The 25,571-nt window shown below is 44.3% G+C and overlaps 1 protein-coding gene across 13 annotated transcripts in view; it reads left to right on the top strand.

Annotated features, from left to right (window-relative positions):
• MAPKAPK3 (MAPK activated protein kinase 3) overlaps positions 1–25,571 on the top strand; it is a 129,084-nt gene that overhangs the window by 81,176 nt on the left and 22,337 nt on the right. The window contains exon 1 of one of the 13 annotated variants that reach the window (XM_082768315.1): positions 2,329–2,483. The exons of the other annotated variants lie outside the window; for them this stretch is intronic. Within the exon in view, the coding sequence (XP_082624441.1) occupies positions 2,394–2,483 (90 nt within the window). The 5' untranslated portion in view covers positions 2,329–2,393. Of the gene's footprint in view, positions 1–2,328; positions 2,484–25,571 lie in introns of those variants that run through there. 13 annotated transcript variants of the gene reach the window in all.

The raw sequence follows: 25,571 nt of genomic DNA, 5'->3' as shown, positions 1-25,571 counted from the left end.
CCTCAGAAGAAGAGGAAGAGAAGAAAGTATGCTGGAAAGCAAAAAAAGGCTCATGAGTTGAGATAAGGATACATTAATTAAAGGGAAAAAGAAGAAGGGAAAAAAACAAGCAAAGGCTGCATGGATGCACAGAGAGAAAAGAGTCCTCTACTTCTCATCAACAAGCAATTTTTGGCCACATCCTAGGAAGCAGGGTTTCAATACTCATAGCAGTTGTGTGGGAGGACAGACGTCTTCCTAACGAGAGCCCCCCCCCATCTCCTTCCCCTTTCTCACCTTTTATTGCTGAGTGTGACATCACAGGGTGCGGAATAGCCCTTTCTCAAAAACCTTCTGCTCTGTTGCTCCACACGATGATGTCACTGACATATTGCAGGTGTTTGGGAACGCTTCCCTGTCTGGATCAGTCCGTGGCGAATGGCAGGGCGGTGTTTCCATCCCTGGAACAGTCGATTCCAGGTGGACTGGACGCCCCTCCAAGCGAGAGCAAACCGGCCTGCAGTCTGCTGCCAAAGGGATGGAGAAAAATGCATTAGTGATGTCAGTAGCTTGGCTGCCTTTGACTCCAGTTTGTATTGAAGTTCTAGCAGAAATTATAGCAGCAGTTTTCCTAGGAGAACACCTTTTGGCTGCTGTATTTCCTTGCAGTTCACGTACCCGAGCTGCTAGGGTTAAAATAGGTTTCACCATCCTGCTTCCTCATGTCTTCGCCATGGTCATGCAGATACAACCATGCGTTGTGGACCCCTGGTACTCTCTCCCTCGAGCAGGAAAATGCTGACTCTTAATGGACGAGATACTGCTCCATCCGGGTGAGGAGGAAGGCATATGTTCTTCACGGTGCTGGACCTGTTGGGACAATTTCTCTACGACCGAGATGCAGACCCGTAGTGGGGCAGAGAGATTTTCTTCATATTGCTGAGGCTGGCTGGACACAACATCCACTGTTGGTCCCATCCCAGCTTTCCAATTCATTGCTGCCAGTGTGCTGGTGTGTGATGATGGGGCAGGCCCTACAGACTTCTGCCACATGGACCACGTGTGCTGGACTTCTTGGGATCTCTGGTCATTGTCCAAATCACTATAAACCATCTCCAGCATGGCTCATTCCCTCAGATGCTGGGGACATATTATATGCATTCATACTTCAGAGGTTTTATGGAAGCATTTTAAAATAGAAGTTGCCGTTTGAGAGCACAATCCAGTGGCATCAGGTGTGCTCCAGAACAAATTTTGTAGCTCTCCAAGGGGAAATACATTCCTTTGGATAGTAGCATCTGTAAAACGTTTTAATTCAGTGCTGAGAGCTGTGCAGGGGGAGAGGAGAACTAAAATTGCTGTGCCATGACAGAATGTCCTCTGCCAGATGGGGAGGAGGAACCTGTAGTAGATCCTCTGACATCAGCTTCTGTTTAGCATTGAGTGACTTGGCCAATTTTTTTCAGAACTCTTAAAATATGTTGAAGACTGAAGTTTGCCATTGCCAAACTGGAGTTTTGTCAGTGATGGTTAATATATCACTGAAATTGTGTTACGTATGGGTGTCGTTCCCCCAGCTGTGGAATGTGTGCTCCTGTCTTCCAAAATGGACAGAAATATGAAGATGTTTATGAGAGCTCTAGAGAGCTTAAATGGCAGATAATACTTCACTGCTTGTGTGTATGTATTCCTCATTGTTATGAGTTTAAGTGCTGAATAAAAAGTTAAATATGCAATTAAGCAAAATTGCCAGCAGCCCAGAGAGAATCTGCTATTCTCTCCAAAAATGGTCTAATGAGAAGATTACCCAACAAGGAAGGATAAAAACAGTGCTTGGTTAATTGGCAAGAATAGAAAGGTCTTTTTCCTAGCCCTGAAGATATTTGCAAGGATGAAAATGTTCAGAGAAGTTTCCCGTTGTTTCTCGTGAAACCTGAACTGGACCATGCAAGTCCCGAACCTGCTCCAGGTCGAACTTCAGAACAAATCACCATGAAAAAAAAAAAAAAAAAAACACACAGGAAACTTTGGAAAAAAAATCTGTTGAGAGACAACTGCAGTGCACAGCTCTGTGTAGGGACAGTAGGGCCTTGGTGTTTCAGCCTTGCAATCGCTCACACTTCTTAGGTGCGATGTCTGGGTTATCATTCACTTGCAGGAATAGAAAGTGGAGGCTGTTGAAGCTGTCACAAAAGAAAACCCTGGTCTGACAGGTAAAGAGAAATGTAAAGATTGATTTGCAAGCTGAGCAGAAAAAAACTTAGGGCTGCTAGATGCATATTTTTTTTCTTGGAGGTTTGCTTGTGCAGTATCCATTGATATCTGTGTATATTTGTGGACAGATACTTCAAGTGTGAATGTGCTCCCTGTAACCTGCTCCCAGGAAAAGAAGAACATCACTCCTGCTGCTGAAGATGAAGTGTGATAGTCTGTTCCCCTGCACACCAAGCTTGTCCATTAAAGAAGCTTCTGACTTGGCAGATGGCGCTGCTTTCTGCCTGCAGGTTTTTTTGTTTTGTTTTGTTTTTTTTGTATGGGAACAAAGCCATCACAGCCAGGATCTGGATAGAAATTATTCAATGGAAGGAATTTTAACTGAGGTACTCAAGAGGAAAGGGCTCAAATAGGCAGAGACGTTCATCTCCAGAGCCATGTGTCAGTCGAGATCTACATGCTGTAACTGGGAGGTCCTGCTGTCTTCTTTAGTCCGTGTCTGTAATTGGAACTAGTTAGAATTTCACTAATCATTTTAGAGTGGTAAAACACAAGACATCCTCCCAGAGATGCTGCGGGGCTTTGGTTATTTTCCTAAAGTATTACGTGGCTTAGCTTACTCTGCTTGGCATTATGATTTGCTACACGCTTTAAAAATGTGTTGTCAGCTTTGTTTCTGTTAGATTGAAATGCCACACACATTGCTGTCCTGCTACAGAAAACCTAATCTGTTTACTCAGACACATAATGACATTTTGGCTGAACAGCAGTGTTTGCAAATAGGGAGAACACTGGGATTTAGAAGGGTAGAAGCATAAACAAAACTGGTCTGTGGGACTGGCCTTCCAGAAGGCGACTGTGTTTTGGTCCATCTCTTCCTTGCAAATAGAAAAACTCGTATCTCTTTCTGTATTTGATCCAGAAATAGCAGTCAAGTGAAGTCAAGTCACTTCTATTTTTATCTTTTCTTTACCAGCCTGCCCTCTTCTGTTCACTTTACCTTTGGGGGCTAAAATTTAACTCCTGCTTCTTTACCAGTGTCATCAGCCTGAGTGTTCTGTGCTGTTTTTCCCCACTCCTCCCTCTTCAGGGAGAGGAAACCGGAACAGCTGACTACCTGTGAGGGTAAATGTGGGCTCCTGGCCTTGTCTTCCCATGGAAAAAAAATCCAGCTCTTTGTTCTTTCATTTTCTCTTCCCTCGTTTTTTCTTTATTTGAACAAATTCCTGCTAAGTGCTGTCAAAATAATGTTTCAATGCATTTGGCCTACCTTATTTTTGCGAAAGATGGTAGAAAGAGCTCAGAACGGTGGGATCAAGAAATGGGAGCTAGAGACCATTCTTTTGCTGGGTTGTTGGCGTTTTTCTGCTTCTGCGGTTTTCAGGATGTTTCAGGATGTAAGAAGCGTTACATGTTGGCATTCTCTTCAGCTTCAGTAAACAGATGTTGCTTCTTTCCAGAAGAAAATGAAGGTCAGTTCAGGCATAGCAGCAAAACAAAGATGGAACTTCAGGAAAACAAAGTGCATTGTTTTATGAGTAGTTTGATACTTTTGATATGAAAACTCACATGAATAACAGTATTGTAGTTTCACAAGTTGCTTCTTCCCTAAGCACAGTGCGTGCATGCCATTTACTGTGTCTGTCTTCCAGTCATTCTGAGACTTTCAGATTAAGGTAGAGTAGATATGAATGGGCCTGCTCGTACACAGGTCTTATCCTCTAGAACAAATAGTGAGTTAAGCAGTGACCTGCCTCATGGAAAATGTCCTGTGCTGCTGAATGCTATCAATGGGTACGTGATTTGCTGATTTGAAGACAAACAGGTGAAGCCCAGTCATTAAACAAAAGAAAAAGCAAACACTAAAATGAACAGGCTCCTTTTCTTTTAGCTTTAAGGTACTTTTGGTGAATGATATAAATGATAATAATAGAGTAGGAGTCTCTACTATAATCCACAGGAGTATTAGCATAACTTTGTACTCAAGAGGAAGCAGGTAATAGAGAAATTTTGCAAGAAATCATTACCTGTAATGGATCTTGGAAACCACACATAGGACTATGTAGAGAATGTGGTTCTGCTTTCCAGAGTGGAATCACTGAGGAGAAAGATAGTCCTTGATTTCATTTAGTTTTGTGAGCTGTGTTTTTGCCTCTCACTCAATTTTCATGTTTCTGATTAAGTTAAATAATACTACATTACCTAAGCTAATCGCTGGATAGTCTGTTTTCAGTTAGTATACCCTGAAGTCAGATCAGGGTTGCTCACAAACAGGAGACTGTACAGTCAAATGGTCTGTTTTGCAAGTTATCTAGATGGCTGGTACTTTTAAAATACACTGCAGGCAATGCATATAGAGAAAGTGAAGGTTATTTTAGGCTGATGATTGATTGTAGAACAGGAAATGTTAACAAGCATCTTGGATGCTATAGATTGCATTTTTAGAAGAGAAGAAAATTATGCCAGATCAGGAACCAAACATTTCAACATTTCAGAGCAAGGAAGAATAATGTTGTGCTAAGCTACAGCTGTGCTGGGAATTCAGGGGAACCAAGTGTAATTGTTGGTTAGGTTTTGTGCAGGATGAAGGAGCTCTTGCTTTACTGAAGTGACTGTGTGTTTCAGGAGGAAATTAGTACTTTAAGTGAAATATTCTGTAGTTCCCTCTTACCTACCACGTTTCCTGCAGCCTATTTATACTGGTTTATCTCATGCTACAGTAAATTCAGTGTCAGTAACACAGCTGAGTATGAGTAATAAACTCCAGGAGCTATGTGTTGGTAGATCAAAGCCAGAAACATTGTAAAATGAATATGAGTTCAGAAAAGTTCCAGTCAAATGGCAGCCCCCATTGTATGGAGGAGTACCTAAAATATGGATAGCATGAGACTGGTCCTTGAATTTTATCCTTCAGTGCCAATCTTGGTAGGGATTACGTAAACATGCACAAAATACCTAAAATAACATCCAGTCAATTAAAAAGTGGGTCATTTCTGCTGCTACAAGAATTGTTTTTAAACCAGTGAGTCATTCAAGACCTGAGTCTTTCAGCACTTTGTACGTATTTGGGCCAGAATGGCACTTTCCAGAGTGTCAGTTGGACTAGTTAATTAAAAAAAGGTGGACTTCATCAATTTACTTTGATGATCTGATATTCTTGACTGGTCTTTCTCCTTATTTGAAATATAGCAAGTAATTAAAAAAATAAAAAATAAGATATTCTTGGTCTGTAATAATAAAACTATGTGTAGTGAATATATATTAGGTTCAATAGCAGTTCATAAAGTGCAAACAGAAAGGTAAATGCTGTAAAACCCTTAAATAATCTCACAAAACATACCATGTAGCTGCAACTTTGCAGCTATGTTCTCTTCCAGTTGACTAAGCAAGCTGGCACAAGTTGTACCCTGACTTGTGTAGCAGCAAAGCTCTGACAGATCAAGGTGTGTTCCCCTGTCTTTGCCCAGAGTCAAAGATCTCAAAGTGTTACAGGTTTGTGTCTTATTTCAACCATGAGGAACGTGCTTACAGGCAGTTTGTGCGGGGTCAGATGCAGCTTATTGGCAGACACCCTCTTTAGACTAGAGGACCCTTCTCTTTTTCTTTCCCTCCTCCCTGTAGAGTCTAAATCCTCCTGTTCCGTTTGACTAAAGGAAAACCTTGCTGATTCATACTAGTTGGGACTTTTATTCCAAATAACTGGATTTTGCAAATTAGTTTAAGTGCAAGAGAATGATAAGGAGGAATTTTAAAGTTCATCTACTAGTCAAGTGACTTTAGCCTCATTTACTTGTAGTAATACCATGGAGAAAGATGCTCAGACTGGAAAAAACTGATAACATCTTCTATAATTGCAGAAGAATCAAGGCTGCACCTGGGTACCATGGTTTATGCGCATCTTTGTTTTTTTTTCCTTAGTGCATTTTTGTCCATATGCAGTAGCACCCTGTATAAGAGCAGTCTTGTCTGCAAATAAGTGACTTGTCATGGTAGCCTGCTACCAGTTAAATCTCAACAGGAAAAAAAAAGAGATTATCTTCATGCTGTGTTAAATTCATGGGAAGCATGAAGGAGGCTGCCACTGTCATTGGGAGAAGAGCCAATGTGAAACTAAGAAACTTATTAAATGAGTCTTGTGCACACGAAGACTCTTTTGCGCTGATCAATTCACTGTATACAGCAGCTTAAAAAGTAAAACATTTATTTATTTACATAATCATATATACCATGTTGCATCCCCAAATGCTTTTGTAGCTACTATTTGCTCGACGCTGAAAAAGTTCCCGTTTCTCAGATGATGTGCATATGTTTCCTTGTTGTGGAATTTTCCATGTCAAATATTTCCTTTGAATGCCAGATTTAAGGATTGCCAGTAATACTCAGATGTGGCCGGTGGTGGAGATGGGCAGGGGGCTCTGTTCAGTATGTGCAAGGCCGTGAGAACAGTCGGTCCTCGCCAGAGTGCGCTGCTGGTGGGGTCTGTCTGGATGAGAGCGTAGAAATTGTGTGGATTGGGGTATTTTACACAGACTTCCTAAGTATTTAAGATGATTCAAAGCTCCCTAAATGAGATTAAGGTATAATGCTCCAGCGCTTTAATACCCCAGGAGTGAAGGGGGAGAGAATTCTTGCTCAGCATGTAAATTACGTGGGGCCTCCTCGTTCCTGAATCCTTACAGTACACGGCATTTTGCACAGAAGCTTCCGTGACCTATTTTAACAGGAAAAGTAAGTATTAAAATTAAGTTTCCCACTAGAAATGTTGGTTTGCTGAACATAAAAAAGAAACAAACCAAACCACTCTAAATGTACTATCTCTACGAGCAATTTCAGAAGTTCGAGCCAAGGAGCCAATCTTATTAAAGCTGCACAGCTCACAGATCTTAAATCTTGCCAGTTCAAGCTCTGGCTCTTCTCCATGGGCTTTTTCCCAGGATGATTTTGTCTCGGGTCCTCTCTAGTACACTGGCCCTCCAAGCAAAGCCCTGAGGCAGCCCCCTGGGCCTGAGGCAGCTGGGGTTGAGGATGGATTTATTAAGCCAGGTGTAAGGGGAGGGCTCAGAAAAACTCTTTTGTTTGTTTGTTTGTGTGAACAGCATTTCTAAAATACATAAACTCTTTGGAAGCGGCAGGGTATGGAGTGACTCATGCGCTACATCCACTGAACTTTCTTGTGTGGGGAAATTTTGGCTGGGGCGAGTAGTTTGCCTAGGTGTGAATCAGCTGTCAGCCCTTATGAAAGCACCGGGGTAGTGATTTGTAACCGCAGTCGGTTTCTATTTTGCTGGGGGTTGGATTTGGGTTTTGGTTTTTGTTCTCAAGGGAGAGTGGTTAAAATCTGGATGGGGAGCAGCTGCCTCGCACACCTGCCTTCTGCATAGGACCAGCGAAGGCCTGTGGCCTGCTTTGGATCAAACCGACCGTGTTTCGGGGATGCAGGGGCCTTAAAATCTCCCTTGCACTGCCACAGGACCCCGCTGCCGGTACAGCTGTAGCCACCACAGCGTCCTTCTTGTTCCAAGGGTGAGCAATAAGCACTCTTCCCTCGCTTGATTTTTAACCAAAATCGTATTTTTTGGCTGCTGTGGATGAATTCCCCTCGGGGCTCTCCTCCCATTCCCACTGTTGCTTTCAGCCAGCGTGGCTTTGTGGAAATCAGCCTGGTTTCCTCAGCAACGGGGCCGTCACTGCCAGGGATGTCCCCGCCGCGCTGTGAGGCAGGCGGGGAGGCCCCGCGCGTTCCCGGCCTCGCTGCTGCGGCGCAGGCCCCTTCTCCATCGTCTTTGTGAGGAGGAAAAGCCCTTCATTTTCTTCTGCTCTTCCCCTTCCAACCGATTTACGGTCAAAGTTTGACGCCTAGGCAGGGGACGGGGCTTGGTTGCTTGGAGGCTTCCTGTTCTTTCAGGCCCTTTCTCCTTTCCTGTGACCAGAAGAGCACTCACGTACACGCAAAACCTGCAGTGGGATGTTTGTGGGGAGAGTAGCACATCGGTCTTTTTGGCTTACATTTAATGTCTGCTGATGAATGATGAATGTGAAGAATGGTCTGTCCTTTTACCTCACCCACTGATGTGAAACCAAAGGAAAAGCTGCTCCAGTGGAAGGACTCATGGTCTCCTGAGGCAGCCATCCCCTTAGGATGGTAACTACGCGTTTCTGTTGCCTTGAGAAATCGCATTGTTTGAAGGTATTTTCTCATACATAGAAATTCATTGCCCCAGGAACTGAGAGACAGTGGCACTGTGACGAATTTGAGAGAAAACAGTGCTTCTCTGAGCATTGCAAACGGAAAGAAGAAACCCACAGTGTCAATACACTGCACAAATCCAGCCATGGTCTTCTAGATCCTTCTGCTACAACTTGTAATTACAAAGCCATCAGATAAGTAAAGAAGCTCTGAGCTTGAGAAGGCATCTTACTGCTCATCTCGTGCTAAGTGCGTTGCTGCTGTAGGTGTACGGTGTCCTCCTGTCCAAGGAGAGGGAGGTGGAGATTTGGCCTCAGCTCTGAATAATGCCATTCACTTGCATAATAGTTTCATGTAGGGTGTGTCTTCCTGGACAAGTTGTTCTTGTCTAAACTAGGGTGTAAATGTACAGTGCAATACATTTTCACAATGCCTATTCATATTCAAATCTTTTTTTTTTTTTTTCCTCTTGTGAAGGTCAGGGCAGGAGAACACTTCTATCGGTGTGTTGGCCCGTGGAAATGCAAACAATATAATGCTGCTGGAACTTTTTTTCAGGCATTTTCTGCTGCTTATTTTCACCTTTAATAGAAATTACAGTAAAAAGCAATTGCTGAAGACAGTTCGTTCCATTTAACCAGAAGCTGAAACTTCAAAGAAATTGGAAGTTAATGCTTTAAACAGGCTCAAATACATGATGAAAGCATGTATCCAAATGCTGATACGGTTTCAGTTCAAATTTGGGGTTCCTATTAATGGCTTTTAAAGACTAAGCTGCAATTTAGAATAGAAGTGCAACCTGCTTTTGGTAGCTAGTTGTATTCTTGTTCTTTATTTCTGTTACTTTCCTTACCAAGTAACTGGCTCTGTGGTGGAGCTTGTTGTGCACAAGTCATTCCTACAAAGGGCAAAAACTTTAGACTTTGTTCAGCTTCTAGTGCCTTGTCTACTGGAATTAGATATTTTACCAGGCCTATCAGGATTAGTCGGGTGGGTTTCCAGGTGACTGTCTTTGTCTGGAACCCAACAAAGTGACTTCTCACAGGATTTCCAGCACCAGAGTACAGGGAAACAGACCGATAAAGTGAGAGTGGTGGATGAGGAAAGGTTAATTAATTTAGAAGCAGTTTCAGTTCTGGTTGATTGGCATCAAGTGGAATTTTCCTCCAGTCCCTCAGCTCTGTAATAGCTTTTTCCTGATGCTGAGATGCTGTGATTAAAGGCCTCTTGAAGGTGGAGGGAGTGTGAGAGTGGCTTTTAGTTCCAGTCACACTTCAGAAACCCTGATTGCCAGGCACGCCTCTATTTTGGCAGGTGAGTGTGACTGCCTTGACTTGAGCTGGGGCCGTGTGCCTGTTACCGTTGAAAAATGGGGCATTGCACTCAAGATCTGCAAAAACTAACCTCTTACTGCAGTAGGGAGGAGGAGAAAACAGCAATATGCATTATTGATAAAAGGCTTCATACAAGAGCAATTAATTCTGAGTCTTTCCCACCTCTCTGCTGTCTGAATCACTGTTGTGGAGGTGTGAGGGAGGGTGAATGATTGCAGTGTTGTATGTTTGTGCACAAAAGCCAAGTCTCACAGGGGAAATCTGGAGAAAGTTCTCAAAGTGTTGGTCCAACACAGCAATAATAATTTTTTGTTAAATCAAAATATTCCAAACTGGTAGTTGGCATCTATGGCAGTCTTGACTTTGGCAATATGAGCTAATAACCATGTAGGACTGTAGGACTGCTCCATTTACAAACAAAAGCAGGATTTTGCCTGCATCCCACAAGCAAAGGAGTGTGTTTCACAGGAGGGCAGTTTGGGAGTAAGAGATGGGTTCGAGCTTGGAGCGCAGGTAGAGCCAGCGTGAGAACAGGCAGCATGGCAGTCCTCAGAGCAGAGGATGGGAAAACACCCACAATGCTGGAGTTTTTCACATCATCTTTCGCATCTATCACAAGCATTGAAGGTTGTGAAGAGGTTTGTGTTCTATTTTTCTGTTCATGCAGACATTTCAAACTTGAACATTTAAGCCCATTCAGCGCACTGTGACTTTGTAGTGTGTGCTGAACAACCATTTTCTAACGCAAGTCATGCATGTTCCAAAGTGTGATTTTTTTCTTCAGCTCTGTTTCTTAAGGATGCTCTGACTTGCCTGGTCCAAAAGGGTCATTGCTCTCTTCTGAAACCAATCTAGTGGCCTGCATTTGAGCAAGTTAGAATAGGGATGGCCTCAGCTGGGGCCGGGGGAGTTGTTAATGTCAATGCTAGTCTCTAACTTCTTACGTGCGCATGGCACCCCAACTACATCACAGAGGAATATTGCACTGTTTTATATTAAAAAATGAATAACAGTAATGTGTTCTGCTTTGACTTGGTTCCCTACTGTGCAGAGGATTACCAGTAGACAACTGCATGTCATTACTCCCTTCATTATGTGCACAAGAGCGTTGTTTGCTTATTTTCTTTGGTTGAGATGAGCCCTGCTAATATATTATTAATGTGAATTAAGGTTCTGTTTTATGGTTACTTCTTATTACCCAAAGGTTCCTCATTTTCTCTGAAGGATGATATCTTTCAAAGCTCCCTAGTACATCAGTTCTACAAAAGAGTTTAGCAGAGTAGAGTTCCTTCTATTTCAACTACTTAACTCGAAGCAATGCAAAGGAGGCACGACTTTTCTGATGGGGTGACCCTGCTGAGAAATCAGGCTGTACTGTTCAAGCCTTCAGATAACACTTATCTTGATTAAAGTTAACTCTTATTTTTGAATAAAGTTAATTCATGCTTTCAAACCACGATTTAAATCAGCAAGTTTTTCATCTTGATACCTTATACTTTTGCACTGTAGTCAATCTTTAGATTACTGCATATGTTTTGCTGCAGAAATCTCTGCTGATGTTTCACGTTTCAGCCTGCATCTGCCCAGGGTGGCTGGTGTCCCTGCAACCAAACCTGTGGGGATTTTCTTTTTCTCTTTGCTTTTAGAAATGGTTTAATTCATAAAACTTCTTAGTAAAAATAATAATAATATAATAGTATAATAATAATAAATCCTATACAGATCCTGAGCTATGTATTATTGTGTATTGGTTGCTAAATATTGCTTCTGAGACATTAGGTACAATGATCTCTCTTCTAGTTCAGTAGGACCGGTCACCATGGATGGTTGGTAGCTGACTGCTTGTTTTGTAGGGGATGTGCCTGGGAGGGCCAAACTCCATATTCTAGGGACCTCTGTCATCACTCTCCATGCCTGGGAGAACTTCATCCACAGATAACCACAGCTTTGTTCTTCCATTCAGTTCATTCCATGCTTTTTAATTTAATTTTTTTTTTTTTTTCTTTTCCTGTGTAATCAGGGCAGAAGTTGATTCTCTTCCCTGCCACCCCCATATTCATTTTCTGGAAGGATTACATTTTAACTGCTAAATGTCAGTAAATGTCAATTTTCCCTACTACCCCTAAACTTCTATTTCATTACTTTCCCTTCATATAATTTTTATTAATCTGTGAGACATCCCTCTTTGCTATCTTTCCCTTTTTTTCCTCTAAGATCCATGTATTATTCAATAAATAGAAACTCAGTTTGTGAAGTATGATTAAATTTCTTGTTGATCTTTTTCCAAACCACTAAATTTGAGGTTTTCAGTATCTACTTTTTCCTTTAATAAGACATACATTGAAGGAAGAAGTAAAATGCTTTCAAAATAGAACAAACGTTTGCAATTGAACTTCTTCTGAGTCCAGGTATCTGGTATCCATATCATCTCTGTACCCAGCTTTCTCCTTACAACTGATAAGCTCTTCAATTAGATGTTTTTTAAAGATTCTTGTGTTTGTTTGTTTTACATTAGTTATATAGAAATGTAGGCTCTGGTATTTGATTTGCATGTCTCCTTTTTTTTTTGAAATCATAGAGCTTGCAGGATCAAAATAAAATATGTTATTCTGGCCTTTTTTGCATGTTTGACTATATATTTGTGTGATCACAAGAGTCCAAATTTGTAAAAATTGGGACAAATAAACATTAATTAATGGGAAGTGTAGCCACTAGAGGATGGTTACTAACCACAAATACATAACAAAGTCAAACTGGTAGGATAAGTAACTAAAAAATATTAAGATTCCTTTCTGCCTTTTTTCTGAAAAAATCTGTTGGAGTCTGGCTTGAATTAGGAATTCAGTTTTGGCCTTACATCTATTTTCTCACTGGCTATGAAAATAGAAGTCAGTAAGCATTGCCATTTCCAGGAAGTCATCAGGCTCATGTGCATAATATAAATCAGGGATATAGGAGAAAGTCCCGAAATAGATGGCATGCTGCTTCTGAGATTCAGCAGAACTGTTCTGCATTTGGGCTGCTGGGCACCCCACAGTAACCCAGGTTTCTGCAATTTAACATCAGACCCATGAAGCATACGTTCCAATTCTAACATTTATATCCACAAAGATGTATAGTTTACATCTTAAATTTGCCAAGTGTCTGAGGAGAAAAAATCGGATACGTGAGGCTTTTACTCAGCAGAATATACTGAAGTTTCCATAGCTGTTTTGTTTGATTTAAATGCTCCGATGAGAAACTTGGAGGAGCTGTGGGGCAGCTTTGCCCAGTACTTCTGCTCTTTGGCTGAAATACTTTTACAGGCAATTTGCAGGCTTGAAGGGCATTGGGAAAGAGAGTCCTGTGCCCACTGCCTCCCGGGCTGCACTGCAGGTATGTGTGTGCATTGCTGCCTGCCTGCAGAGCTGCTGGGGGATACAGCACGCAGTCACCGCCCCAGCACGACTCCCTCTGAGGGGCAGACTGAGTGCACGAGAACAAGAGAATCCTCCGGGACTTCTGTATCTGTTATTTCAGTGTGCGTGCTCTTCATTAATCTGATTTTTTCCTTAAGGCATAGTCAGATCTCTGGGACAGCATCTCCCTTACCACCTCCAGGTGGCCTCTCTGGCGACGTGAGCCAGAGGGGGGAGCAGGTAAGCTCGAGCTCTGTCCCCACGGGTGGTAAGGATGTGACCGGCTCCAGCTCTTAGCGTGAGGGCTCTACCCTGAAATTAAATACAGGTATCAAAAGCTGCAGTATCCTATAACCTGATGTTACAGCACTTCGTTCTGCGCTAGCAGTACCAATTTATATGATGCCTGTAGCTAGCTGCTTGAAAACATGAGCCAACTGTTAGCACTGCCTTCCAGGAAGCTTGGCTGCTCCAGGAGCTGCTTCAATGCATCGTGCATCAGCCTGCTTCCCTTCCCTGCTGCTGTTAATCCGGGGGCTCCTGCAGCAAGACACAGGTATTATAACAAGCCTCACGTGGAATCTTCTCAGACATCTTTAGCTTGACTAGGTTTATTTAAATTGTAATTTGTTGTTAATTGCCCCAAAAGTAAAGAAGCGTGAAATAAATGTCTTCTAACTTCACCCATTTTATTGTTAGTTTGAAACAGAAGACTAGGAGGCAGCAGATTACTTATCCATAGACTTTGTACGACAAAGAAATAAGGCATGCAAATGATCTAGCATTGCCCGGTGGAACTGAGGAAAACAAAAACAACTAAATGTACCAGAATTGAAAGACACAGAGATAATAACCATTGCTGAAAGAGGAGAGCAATCAGATAAATGAGTCTAAGAATTATTGATTTGTCTATTTAATTAATACAAACCAAAACTGGAATGGTAGAAAATTATACATAGTTTTTAAAAAGCAGTATAGTGGCACAAAGTTGTGTGATATAATGGTGAAATACAGATAATGCCTAGTTGTGATTATTGAGTGGGAAAGTTTTTTCGTCAAGCATTTTGGTCTTTACTACACCCAGTGTTCCAGGAAAAATAGGGAACTTCAACAAAGTTCCTAGAAAATGAACTCGAACAAAGCAGATAATGAAGTTAAAGCAAATGGTAAAGTAAAATATGCTGGAGGTTGTGTCACCTCTTTGATTCCTTTGTTTTTTGTTAATGTCAAGTAGAAGGAAAAGATACAGAATAGTAACAGAGCAAAGTAGTAAATATGTTGCTATGCAATCAAAAGGAAGAAGATGTAGCTCTGGAGAAGGTGGGAGAAACAGGCAGAAATAAAATACTAAGATTGATGCAACTGATACTTGGGTACAGGGTTACTCCTTTGGGGGATTAATTAATGGCAGCACGGCAGCATGTCAAAAGTTAAAGAACTTTCTGTGCAGCTGCACTTGGCCACCCTCAGTTATATTTGGTGCATTAGGGTTCATCTCATTCGCTGCTGAATAGTGCTGGTGTTGCAACTACTGAGCGTGTGGATGTGAGCACCATCTGCACCCTACGAATTGCAGCATCGAGTGACGGAGATACCACGGATCGAGGAGGACAGGAAAACATCAGCTATCTGAATTGTTCCAAGAGTAGAGCGTTCTGGATAATTAGTGTTTGCAAGGGTGAGTGATGATGAAAGCTAAATATACATGATTTGAGGACAGCATCAGGAAGAGGGATCTCAGATAAAATACCAATTACTTTCCTGATGTCATTAGCTTCTCAGGCGGTATCAGAGTTAATTGTAGAATGAGGCAAAAATAACCAACCAAGTCAGTGTCTTTGCTCAGGCAAAATATCTGTTAAGTGAAGAGAAGGGTTTATCTCAGCGAAGACATCAGGACTGTGACTAATGTCATAAATCTTGTGTAAAAAGGGGAAAAAAACCATAGAACTCAGGAAGAATGATGATCTGGTCAGGTCAGTGCTGACCGGGGGATTATGCTGTGCCTCTGGAAAGATGCAGAATTGGGCTGGATGAAGCACGCCTCTGTAGGCAGGGCTCCGAGCTCAGCTTCCTGGTGAGATGGCCTTGATCTATGTGCTCTCTCTCTCTCTCTCTCTCTCTCTCTCATCATAATACTCTGCCAGGCTTGAAGGTTCAAATTTCCTGTGCAAAAATAGTTTTGCAGGAGATGTTTTGGCACAAATTGTTCAACCATTTCCAATAATAAGACTAGAAGAAAAAAAAATGCCTACATAAAATACAAATTACATTTGTAGCAATCTGCATGTTACTTGGATTTGAGGTTTATCGAGGGATGAATTTTCGTCTAGGACTGTCTTGCCCTGTCACCTTTAATCATTCCAAGTTCAGCCAAATCCCACATCTCGAATGGTGAGCCAGGATGTGTTTGGTTGTGACAGCTGACTCCAGGGCAGGCTGGGTGCAGAGGTGGGAGAAGTAAGTGTGGGATGGGGAGCGGAGGGGGTCGAGGCTGGGTACCAGAAGAGGTCTCTGGGCAGTGAAGCTTGGTAGGAGAGGACAGTAGGATTGAGGCAGAGACGGGACCAGCAGGGGGCTGGGTTTTGCAGGAGATCACTAGGAGGCCACCTGGCACAGTGCTCACCCCTGCAGGCTGGACTGCGACCCAGAACCTTCATGTCCCGTGGCTTCTGTCCCATCACTGAGTAGCTGGGAAAGCCACTGGTGTAAAATGCTTTAAGCCTTGTTTATCCCTGCCTTTATGTGCTATGTCATTGTCACTACTGTTCTGGCTAACTGGCAGAGGTCTTGCAGCAGACATGTGGGCTTTAGCCCTGCGGGTAGGTCATGGGGGATAGCAAAGAGAGGATACATAAAAGGGTTTGGTATTTTCAGGATTGGTTTGCTGGTGGAAAAGAAACAAATCCAAACCACTAGACAGTCTCTTCCACATACACTTGAACTCCTTCCTAAAGCAGCAGTTTGAGGTTGGGGTTTCTTTTCTGCTCCTCCTCGGAGTACTTAGTAGCAGGTTGTACCTCAGCTTCGAGCCGAACTCTGCTGCAGCTGGGACTTCCCGATGCTTTTGCAAATGAGACTGCAACTCAGACTGGTTAGAAACGAGGTGCTGGCAGTTAGTGACTACCTGTTTGGCTTGGATGACTTTCTGAGCATTGTGTGAGACATCAGAAAGGGACAGGAGCAGAATACATATTTTAAGAGTAGCATTCTGCCGTGGTAACCACAAGACCTTTCTCTTTCCGAGCTCCTGCCTCTCTTATATTGCACCTTCCAGTTTCTATGTAAAATGCAGAGGAGGTGGGAGAGGCTACAGACAGCAGTCCCCATCACTCTTCGATCCTTACTTGCATCCCAACTGAGTCCAGGCTGTGCTCTGCGTGTTGTAAGGATGAAGTTGAGGAGGGAGGAGTAGTGTATAATAAGGCATTTAATGCATACGTGCAAAGGAAGCAATATTGAAGTTACTCAAGCAGCCTTAATCCTAGAATTCATTAATGTTAAAATGTCTAAAATGACAATTTAAATCACGTTTTGTTTTTAAGTATTACAGAGGTCTGTTGATAGCAAGAACAAGATGAACAAGATGAAAAAGAACCAGTAGTCTATCTGCAACGTTTTGTTTATTACAGTTTTATTGATGAGGTATTAAATGGTTCAAAGAGAAAACAATTTAGAGAAACAATAGAATGATGAAATTACTAAGTTATGCTGTATGCACAGAATTTATCAGCATTTATTATAGCCTCTTGTCATCTCTGTGTTTTCAAACAATTTGTGCTGAAAGCACAGTGCCACAGTAAAACATGAGGAAAATGACATCCAAAGAGGGTTTTGTCCCAAAAGAAGTCTGTGCCAGACCTAGGAAACAATCTGAGAGCCTGAGTCCATTCTCTTAATGGTAAGAGCCTAACCTCTTAACTGTGCTGCAACACTTCGTATAGGCAATATATGTAAATTATTCAGCCAAAAAATCCGTGGTGTGATCTGTCAGGCATTTCCCAGGGCCTTAAGTCGCGGGTCACTTGCAGTCCACACAACATGTAAAGCCTGGATCGTACAACAGCTCTCAATAACTACTCTCAGAGATTTAATTGGTGGCAGGGTTATTTTTACTTCTGCTATCAATCACTTCCAATAAAGCTTCACCATTCTTCTGCTCTTTCACTGAGGCCTTTTCAGTGAAAGCTGCAAGCTGCGCCTCTGCTGCCTTACTGCTAATTTTTGGTCGGGAATGTGCAAAGTGGTGGATTCTGCTTTCATTCCTTTTTCTTCGCTTTGTTTTGCAGAAGTTTCCTCATTTTCTGTACTGCATCAGAACTGCAGGTCGTGGCACTGCCTGCGGTTTGTTACAGGAGCCCCTGGGTGCGCGTAATGCTGCAGGTCATCCCGGAGAAAACATTAGCTGTATGGGCTGGGTATTCCCTTTTGATTTTCAGTGGCATGGTTTTGACAGCTTAGCTATGTAAAAGGATATTAATAGTGTCGGAAAAATCTTGAACTCGCGTGGTCCGAACAGTGAAAGGAGCCCATATTAGGGCCTTGCAGGAGATGTGGGGTGGGCTGTGCAGCGTCAGGCCTGCCACGGGCTGGGATGGAGGGAGGGCAGCGGCAGGACTGTGTGTGGGGTCTGCTTTCTGTCATGTCGGTAGGGCTGCCACGGTGAGCTTCTGTGCTAAATTTACCCAACTAATAATTACTGAGAGACAGGATGTCTGAGCTAAAGGAGCAATAAATATGAAACGTACACTGAGGACAATAGGTGCTTGATAATAAGGAAATCTGGTAGCAGCATTCACAGGCTAACAGCAGAGAGATTGGCAAAGATAGGAAAAGGAATGGAGCTACTGACTGGGTGATAGTGTCTGGGGAGCTTTTTGTCGGTTTGGTTTTGGGTGGTGGTTTTTTTTTTTGAAGGCTTACCTAGTCGAAGGAGATGATGTTATCCTATGTGGCCTAGATGAAATCTGGGCTGAGGACTACTGCAGGAATCTACACAGCTACAGACTATTTGTCATCTAGAAATCTGTGGTCTTTAAATGATGCGGTGTCTGTGCAGAACAAACCTTTAAAGTTCTTCTTCAAAGTGCCAGAGCGCACTGCTGGATCCTGGGATTTAAATGTGTTTCTCCCTTTGGCTTCTGACAGGTATTTGTTGCTTTTGATACCTTCTGCAAAATATCTAAGCCAACTGGGTGGGTGTATGTACTGGAGAACAAAGCTGTTGCATGTATTGCAAAACAACGGGGGATTCGTGGCTCTGTTGTTCGTTTCATTTGATGCACACTCTTGGATTGGATTTGGTTTAGTTTATCTTCCATAAATAATTGCTTAATTCAAATATGAACCTGTATGCTCCCTAATGTTTAGTCAGACTCGTAACGTGGGTGAGCATGGATCTCTTTCACTATACCGAACCCATCGATAAGGCTGCTCGCTTTTTTATTTTTTGTATTTTTTATTTCATTGTGGTATAGGCAGAATTGGGGTCATGACAAACATGCACTTACTTATTTGAGAAAACATACAGACTTCAGTCATGCTGCTGCAGCCAAGCCTAATTCCATCTTTCTCAAAAGGCGAGAGAATTTTTCTGTCTGCTGCAGAGGCTGAAAACCCCTTTATTAGAACTTGCCTCAGTAAGCTTGTTGCAGAGTTATGAAAGGGCTCCACCTTCATACCCGAAGCCCCAGGTTCTTGCGGTCTCCTGACCTGAAGTTCACGGGGGTAAATGAACCAAACAGGCACAGTATTTATGTAGCAGTCCTTTGGGAAATGGGCAATAACATTTTCTGGTAGCGCTCTCATGTTTTAGAAGGGAAGTGCAGCTGTCGCATGGCATTCCCCAGGGACGCTATGAGGGTCCTGGTGTGCAGCTTGCCAGTAATCCCAGTGCTCATGAAACTGGTCTTTGGGGTGTCTTGTTTTCTCAAGCTCTCTTCTGACCCCCCCTCACCCTGTTGTGTAATGACTGTGTGCACCCCTGAGGAGCTTTTCTTGCTAAGGTTCACCTTTTCCTTTCTTTTGTGGTAACTGTTTTTAGAAACACCTCCCTTAGAGCCGAACAGCAAGTGGAATTTTGCATGAAAACTTTGTCAAATACGAGCATTTATATTCCCAGCATTTAGAAATGCCTGGGGACTTTCAAAGCTCCTCCTGAGAAGGAGAGTAGCCATGCCCATCCCAGACCAGACAGTGCTTGCTTCCCACACTCAGCTGGGGTCTGAGAAACTCAGGGCTCTGTCCCTGCTTTGCTAATTCATGTTTTAGTAGTAAAAACCGAGAGGACCTCAGCACACTGTGGACAAGCCAAGAGCCCTGTCTGTGGCAGCTGCAAGGACTCAGGCAGTGAAGTGAGAGACCCCAATTTAATTCAGGCAGGGCAAGAATCAGAAAGTGGATGTCTGCACCTAGGCTTAATAGATGTTGGTATCTGATTTGTAAAAGCAGGGTCTCTTCCTGAACAGCAGTTCTGTCCAGGACCTAAGGAAGCTTTTGTACCAATCTGTCGTATATCTTCCATGGAGACTTTTAGTTTTGACTAAAATAGTTCTAATTTTGCAGCCAGAGATGCAGCTAGCGATGGGTAATTATGAATTCTGGCAATGCACCCCCCTCTCCATGTTCAGAGTCACAGCTTCTTGGTTTAGAATAGTCAGCCGCTAAGAAGAAACCGAGACTTCAGGAGTTTGAAGTTTAGTGCATTATGGTTTGAGAAATGCCTCCTGATCCTGCAGTGGTTGATACTATTTAGTATTAAGTGTTTTGAACGTGATTGCATTGGACCTGGTTGAGCTTGTGCTGTGTAATTGTGTGATCAGAACGGTGTATCACTTTTTTGACATTCTTTCGCCAGATCTTCTGTCACCCAAAACAGAGCAGAGCCCAAGCAGCTTGCAGCAGGAGGGATGCTGGGTTGCTCTTGAGAGATGGTTGTAAGAAGCCCTTGTAATTCCCATTAGTCACAAATGTGCCAGTGACCTTGGAGAAATAATCCCACCTCTTCATCTCATGACACGTCAAATGGTGAAGACAAACCAAGAGTTGGTTTCGAAAGGCATTCAGTGGTGCCACTGCTTGGAAGAGTGGTGAGTGGCTGAAAGTGAATAAATACCTGAGTGTTTTGGAGGAGGATTAACACATGAAAGTTGAAATTGCCAGCACCTGACAGGTCTTAGACAAAATCCTGCACAGTAGGCAGGTATGCTCCAGGTTTTCTGGAGTGTTGTCTGATGTCCAAAATCTGCAGATTTCTCATACCCTTGCTGTCTCCATTTGGGGAACTGCCTTCCCGGCTGATGGGAAGAGCATCACGGCCGAGCGCCTTCTCCCCGTGCCGCTGCCTGCTGTGAAGCGTTCGGTCAGAGACCAGCAGCCGCACTGCTCAGACAATCTGTTTTGCTGTTAGCACGGCTTTAGTGCGGGTGTGTTTCCCTGGTTCCCTGCTGCGTCATGTCTAGGAGAATGATACCGGATGGCACATCACTTCTGTGGAATCATCGCCTTGAAAGTCATTAACGCTTTCAGCAGGCAGCTGCTTCCACGCTACTAATGCTGGCTGGAATCAGGCAGGTGACTTTAAGCCAGGAAGATCTTCCAAGTCCCTTTTCTCCATTGCCCCAGCTTTCTCCCACCCGTCCCTGAAGCCAAATCTGTCTCTTCCAGGTATATTGGCTTGTGGAAATGAGCCAGCATTGCAGTGCACCCCGAGTAGCTACGGTTGCAGGGAGAGGGGGGGAAAGGACAGCATCGTACAAGAAGGAAAGGGATATGCCTTCCAGCTTGGAAAGGTGGAAAGGATTGAAGTTCCTGCAGTGATCTTTGTTCAGCAGTGCTTTTGCTAAATCCCAAATGTTCTGAGCCCCATGCAGTGTGATGGTGCTTTATCGGAGGCATCAAAACCTTAAACTTCCAAATATTGGTGGGGTCCTCCTCCTCTGCCTCTTGCATGTATAGTCATGAGGCAGCCAGCACTACCCAGGAGAGGAGAGGAGATCTATTCAGAAATGTAAAGGAAATGCTCTCGGTTTGGGAAACAAACAAACAAACAAACAAAAAACCTCCATTTAAGCTGTTCTTTTCTCCCTTTGCAGTGTCTGACTGCTTTCCTGTCATCTGGGTACAGGGGATACAGAGCAGTTTTCCTCTAGCATCCAAAAAAGAAGCAGATAGTGGATTTTTAGGGCTGGAGACCTCTTCTCCTGCCTCTCACACATCCTGGTGTAAGGCTAAAAATGGGCTAAAAATAGAAATAAAATGGGCAGCAAAACCACCAAACCAAAAACCCTGCTGCCTGGAGCTCAGGGGGAATAAAGACTGTGTGCTCGGGGGGGCTGGGAGCAGGGACTCACCAGGTGCTGAGGGCGCACCCCGGGGGTTGCTGCTTGCAAAGTGCCGGGTCCTGCACTTTGGCCACAACAACCCCATGCAGTGCTACAGGCTGGGGGCAGAGTGGCTGGAAAGCTGTGCAGAGGAACAGGATCTGGGGGTGCTGGGTGATGCTCACCTGGACACAAGCCAGCAGTGTGCCCAGGTGGCCAAGAAGGCCAACGGCATCCTGGCTGTGTCAGGCGTAGTGCAGCCAGCACACCAGGGAGGTGATCGTCCCCCTGGGCCCTGCTCTGGAGAGGCCGCCCCTCGAGTGCTGGGTTCAGCTTTGGGCCCCTCACTCCCAGAAGGACATCGAGGCCCTGGAGCGTGGCCAGAGCAGGGCTGCGAAGCTGCTGCAGGGCCTGGGACACAAGTCCTGTGGGGGGCAGCTGAGGGCACTGGGGGTGTTTGGGCTGGAGAAGAGGAGGCTCAGGGCAGACCTCATTGCTCTCTGCAGCTCCCTGAAAGGAAGGTGTGGGGAGCTGGGGGTCGGCCTCTTCTCACAGGTAACTAGAGATAGGACTAGAGGGAATGGCCTCAAGTTGTGCCAGGGGAGGTTCAGGTTGGAGATGAGGAGACATTTCTGCTCAGAAAGAGCAGTCAGGCATTGGGACGGGTTGCCCAGGGAGGTGGTGGAGTCACCGTCCCTGGGGGTGTTCAAGGCAAGGTTGGACGTGGTGCTTGGGGACATGGTTTAGTGGGTGACATTGGTAGCAGGGGGATGGTTGGACCAGACGATCCTGGAGGTCTTCTCCAACTGGAATGATTCTGTGAAGGGGGCGAGGGGCAGCTCATTCTTGCAGGTTTCTGGAGAAGACGCCTTCTGGGGCAGGACTGTTAGGTGTATCAGGTGGTTCCCCCCCATTGTGCCCCAAGAAGCCTGCGTTCCCCAGCAGCCCACGTGCCTCAGCACCAGCTGCTCCAGGTGCTGGGGGGCTCAGGGGGAGCTGGGGGGCCGGGCTCGGGCGCTGCGCTGGTGAGCAGAGCAGTGACCCTGGATGGGCACCGTAGTGCAGTGAGCAAAATGAATCAAGGAACTGCAACATAAATAGCATTTTACTGCACCGGTACTTGCTTATGTTGACTCCATCTGTTGAATTCCCCCTTCCCCCAGTTTATTTCCTTCCTATTTAATAGTTCGCTTGGCTTTAGAATATATGTTCAGACAAAATAAGCATAAGAAGTCTTTGGAGAGGAATTTACTTTACTCTTTCTCCTAATGACTTCCTTTGCATTTCTAGCCCCTTCTGAATACTGCCAGTGTTGTTTCCAGTCAGTCACACCACTCTGTCATATCTTTGCTCTACACAATAAGCAGTTCCAGGGCTCTTCTTGCCTGATGCACATTTAAACCATCAGCCTCTGAGCTACCCACTGAGTTATGACTTAGAAACAGATATAGATCTTTGCTTGAAAATGCCAACAGCATAGCTTGCACAAATGTGAGCGTGAAAACATATACAGCAGCAATTTGAAGCAGTAGAGAAGTCTTACTGATGTCCTTGCTGAAGGTTTTAGAGCTTTATTTTTGAAGACAAGTCAAGTCCCCACAGGGGATGGCTTTCAGGAGTAAGCATTTGGCATTACTCAGGCTGGAGCTATTCCAGTTGGGTTCCCTAGGACTGGATGAAATCTCAGTACCTCATCCGTGAGGGGGGTGAGGTGGTTACTGCCATTGCTGTCGATGTCTGGGGCATAGCAAGTGTCCCCCTGGGGTAACGCTTGAAAGAAGTAGATGAACCCTATGGAATAGGAAAATTTAAGAGCTCCTCATTTATTTCTGGGTTCTTGTGTTGATGTAGGGTGGTTTCGAAATACTTAGGAGGCGTGACAGAAGAGAGAGACACTGCTTGGCCTGGCAGGTGATGTGACAAAGCACAGGTGTGGGTGTAGAGAAAGGAAATGTGAAAGAGGGGGGAAGAGCAGCAGTGTATGAAAGAACTGGCCTGGGATGGCGCATTGCCAAGCTTTATATGGATGACAGCTCTAAATTCACATGAAAGTGAGGGGAAGTTGACCCAAAGGGCATTCAGGTGTGCAGGCAGCAGTATGGGAGGGCGGGAGGATCGTTGTGATTTCTCTGCCAAACGGTGGGGCTGGAGAAGAGATCCCCGCAGCTGAGAGTGGGGGAGTCGTAAAGGTGGGCAGTTGGAAGGGGCTGGGTGCACTGCAGGGTGAAAAGTCAGACACATGGAAAGCGTCCACAGCATGAAGCCAGCACACGCCTCAGAGAGCCTCAGTGTGTGGGGAGGGGATGTCAGGTCCTGCCGGGGAGTTAATCTCCGTGACCGTAGTCACACGTGCAAGAAATGGGGAAAGGCTGAGGGGCAGCACAAGCTCCTCTTGGAGCTACTGTTAACCATGCTTAATCAGATTAAATACGTTGCTATTTCCTGCTTCTGTCTTGTTCAGTATTATCACTTCTGTGTTAATTTTGATACCATTTATTAGCGGGAAGACTAAGAAAGGAAACATCAAACCTCGATCTTCTCTGAACTTTTGTTGTTGTTTGGACTGTGCTTTCTGCTGTGTCCTGCATGGTTGTGCAAAGTGCCTATATGTTTTTGGGAGTATTGCTGTATTACAGTCACTGCTCAGGAGAAAGGCAAAGCTAAGGAAATAAAACTGGTGCTTGAAAAGGAAGTGGGCGAGTTTTGTGATGGCCACCGTTGTGGCAACCTGTCTTGGGCTCAGGTAGGCCTTCTCTGTGGTAGGGCACGTCTCATTCACAGTGCATGGCTCAGAGAGTGGAGGTCTTAGACATCTAGAAGATCAAGATTATAGCCTTGAATTTGTTTTAATGTTCTGTGAGTAGTTTAAGTCAAAGCAGAGGGAAATTTCCAAGGGCTTATGATCACCTGCACTTCTGAGGAGATGCCACGGCATTTTGTGTAGCTGGAGTTTGCTGAAACAGTGAAGTTTCACGCACGCACAGGCTCTATTACTCATGACCAGCCAAGGACTGAGATACATGAATTATCAAGGCCAAGCCACCTGAATCCTTATCAGAATTGACACACTCATAGCTGGCGGGAATGAAATGAAGCTCTTGTTGAGGACTTTTTTATTTATTTATTTTTTAGTTCTTTTTCCCTCCAGAGGCAAACCTTATACCGGGCCCTAGAGTGGAACTATAAAGTGAAAAGTGTCATCATTTTCAGGACGGATTTTAATTTCCTTTTCTTTAACTCAGAAATTTAGAGTCAAAGTGATGGTAGAGCTACACATCTCATTTTAACCACAGTCCCCAGATGTGGTAGGTGTTCATACGATAAGAGGCTCTGGGCAATTTGGCGCTGCGCTGGTGCCCGGGGTGTGCTCCAGGCAGAGTGACGCCGTCACGTCAAGCTGAGCATCCCGTGTTTGGGGGCGCAGCCAGCACACCCTGCACAGCGTGTGTGGGGCTGGAGCCCTGCTCCAAGGACAGAGACAGTGGCTGGCTGGTGGTGAAGAGCTGCTCAGCACAGAGCAAAGCCATGGCAAGGTCCCTGCAGTCCAGAGACCAGACACTGAAGAAGAGCGTGAACACGAACGCCGTGGTTTGCCTCTCCATCCTCTGATCCTGCCTGTTGCTTGAGGAAGAGGTGCGAAGGGAAGGGTGGAAAGACCACTAGAGAGCTTCCCAATGCTGTTTTTTCTCCGATGGTCCCAATGTGCGTGTTAAAGAATCAATACAAAGAAAGGGCATTTTGTAGTGTGTCTCTCAGAAGGGGCTTTAGGCAGATGCTGCCTATTGACTTCAGGTATTGAAGATTGCAGTCTGCAGGTGTTCTTTCGTAGACATTGTCATAAGAAGGTACAGAGAGGAGCTGATCTCCAGGCCTTCTTGTACGAGCAGGCATTTTAGGGTGTTCTTGTCTGGTAACAGCATGTTAGTAGCAATTGGCGATTTATTTTTCTTTAAAAATACGGTTGTGGTATTTTGAATAATGCAGAAGCCCCATGTAGCTGGTTTGTAGCCTGTCACAGCTGAGAGTAACCAGAATCTTAAGGTGCCAGTAAGAATTATGTTTCTGTCCACACTGCAGAGCAAGTGCAATATTAAAATGCAAAGTAGTCCTATGGTTGTAGGAAAACACAGCATGCTTT

The sequence above is a fragment of the Aythya marila genome (genome assembly GCF_965140915.1).
Source record: "Aythya marila genome assembly, chromosome: 10".
NCBI lineage: Eukaryota > Metazoa > Chordata > Aves > Anseriformes > Anatidae > Aythya > Aythya marila.
Note: the sequence above shows the minus strand (reverse complement) of the source record. Positions and strands in the feature narration are given on the sequence as shown.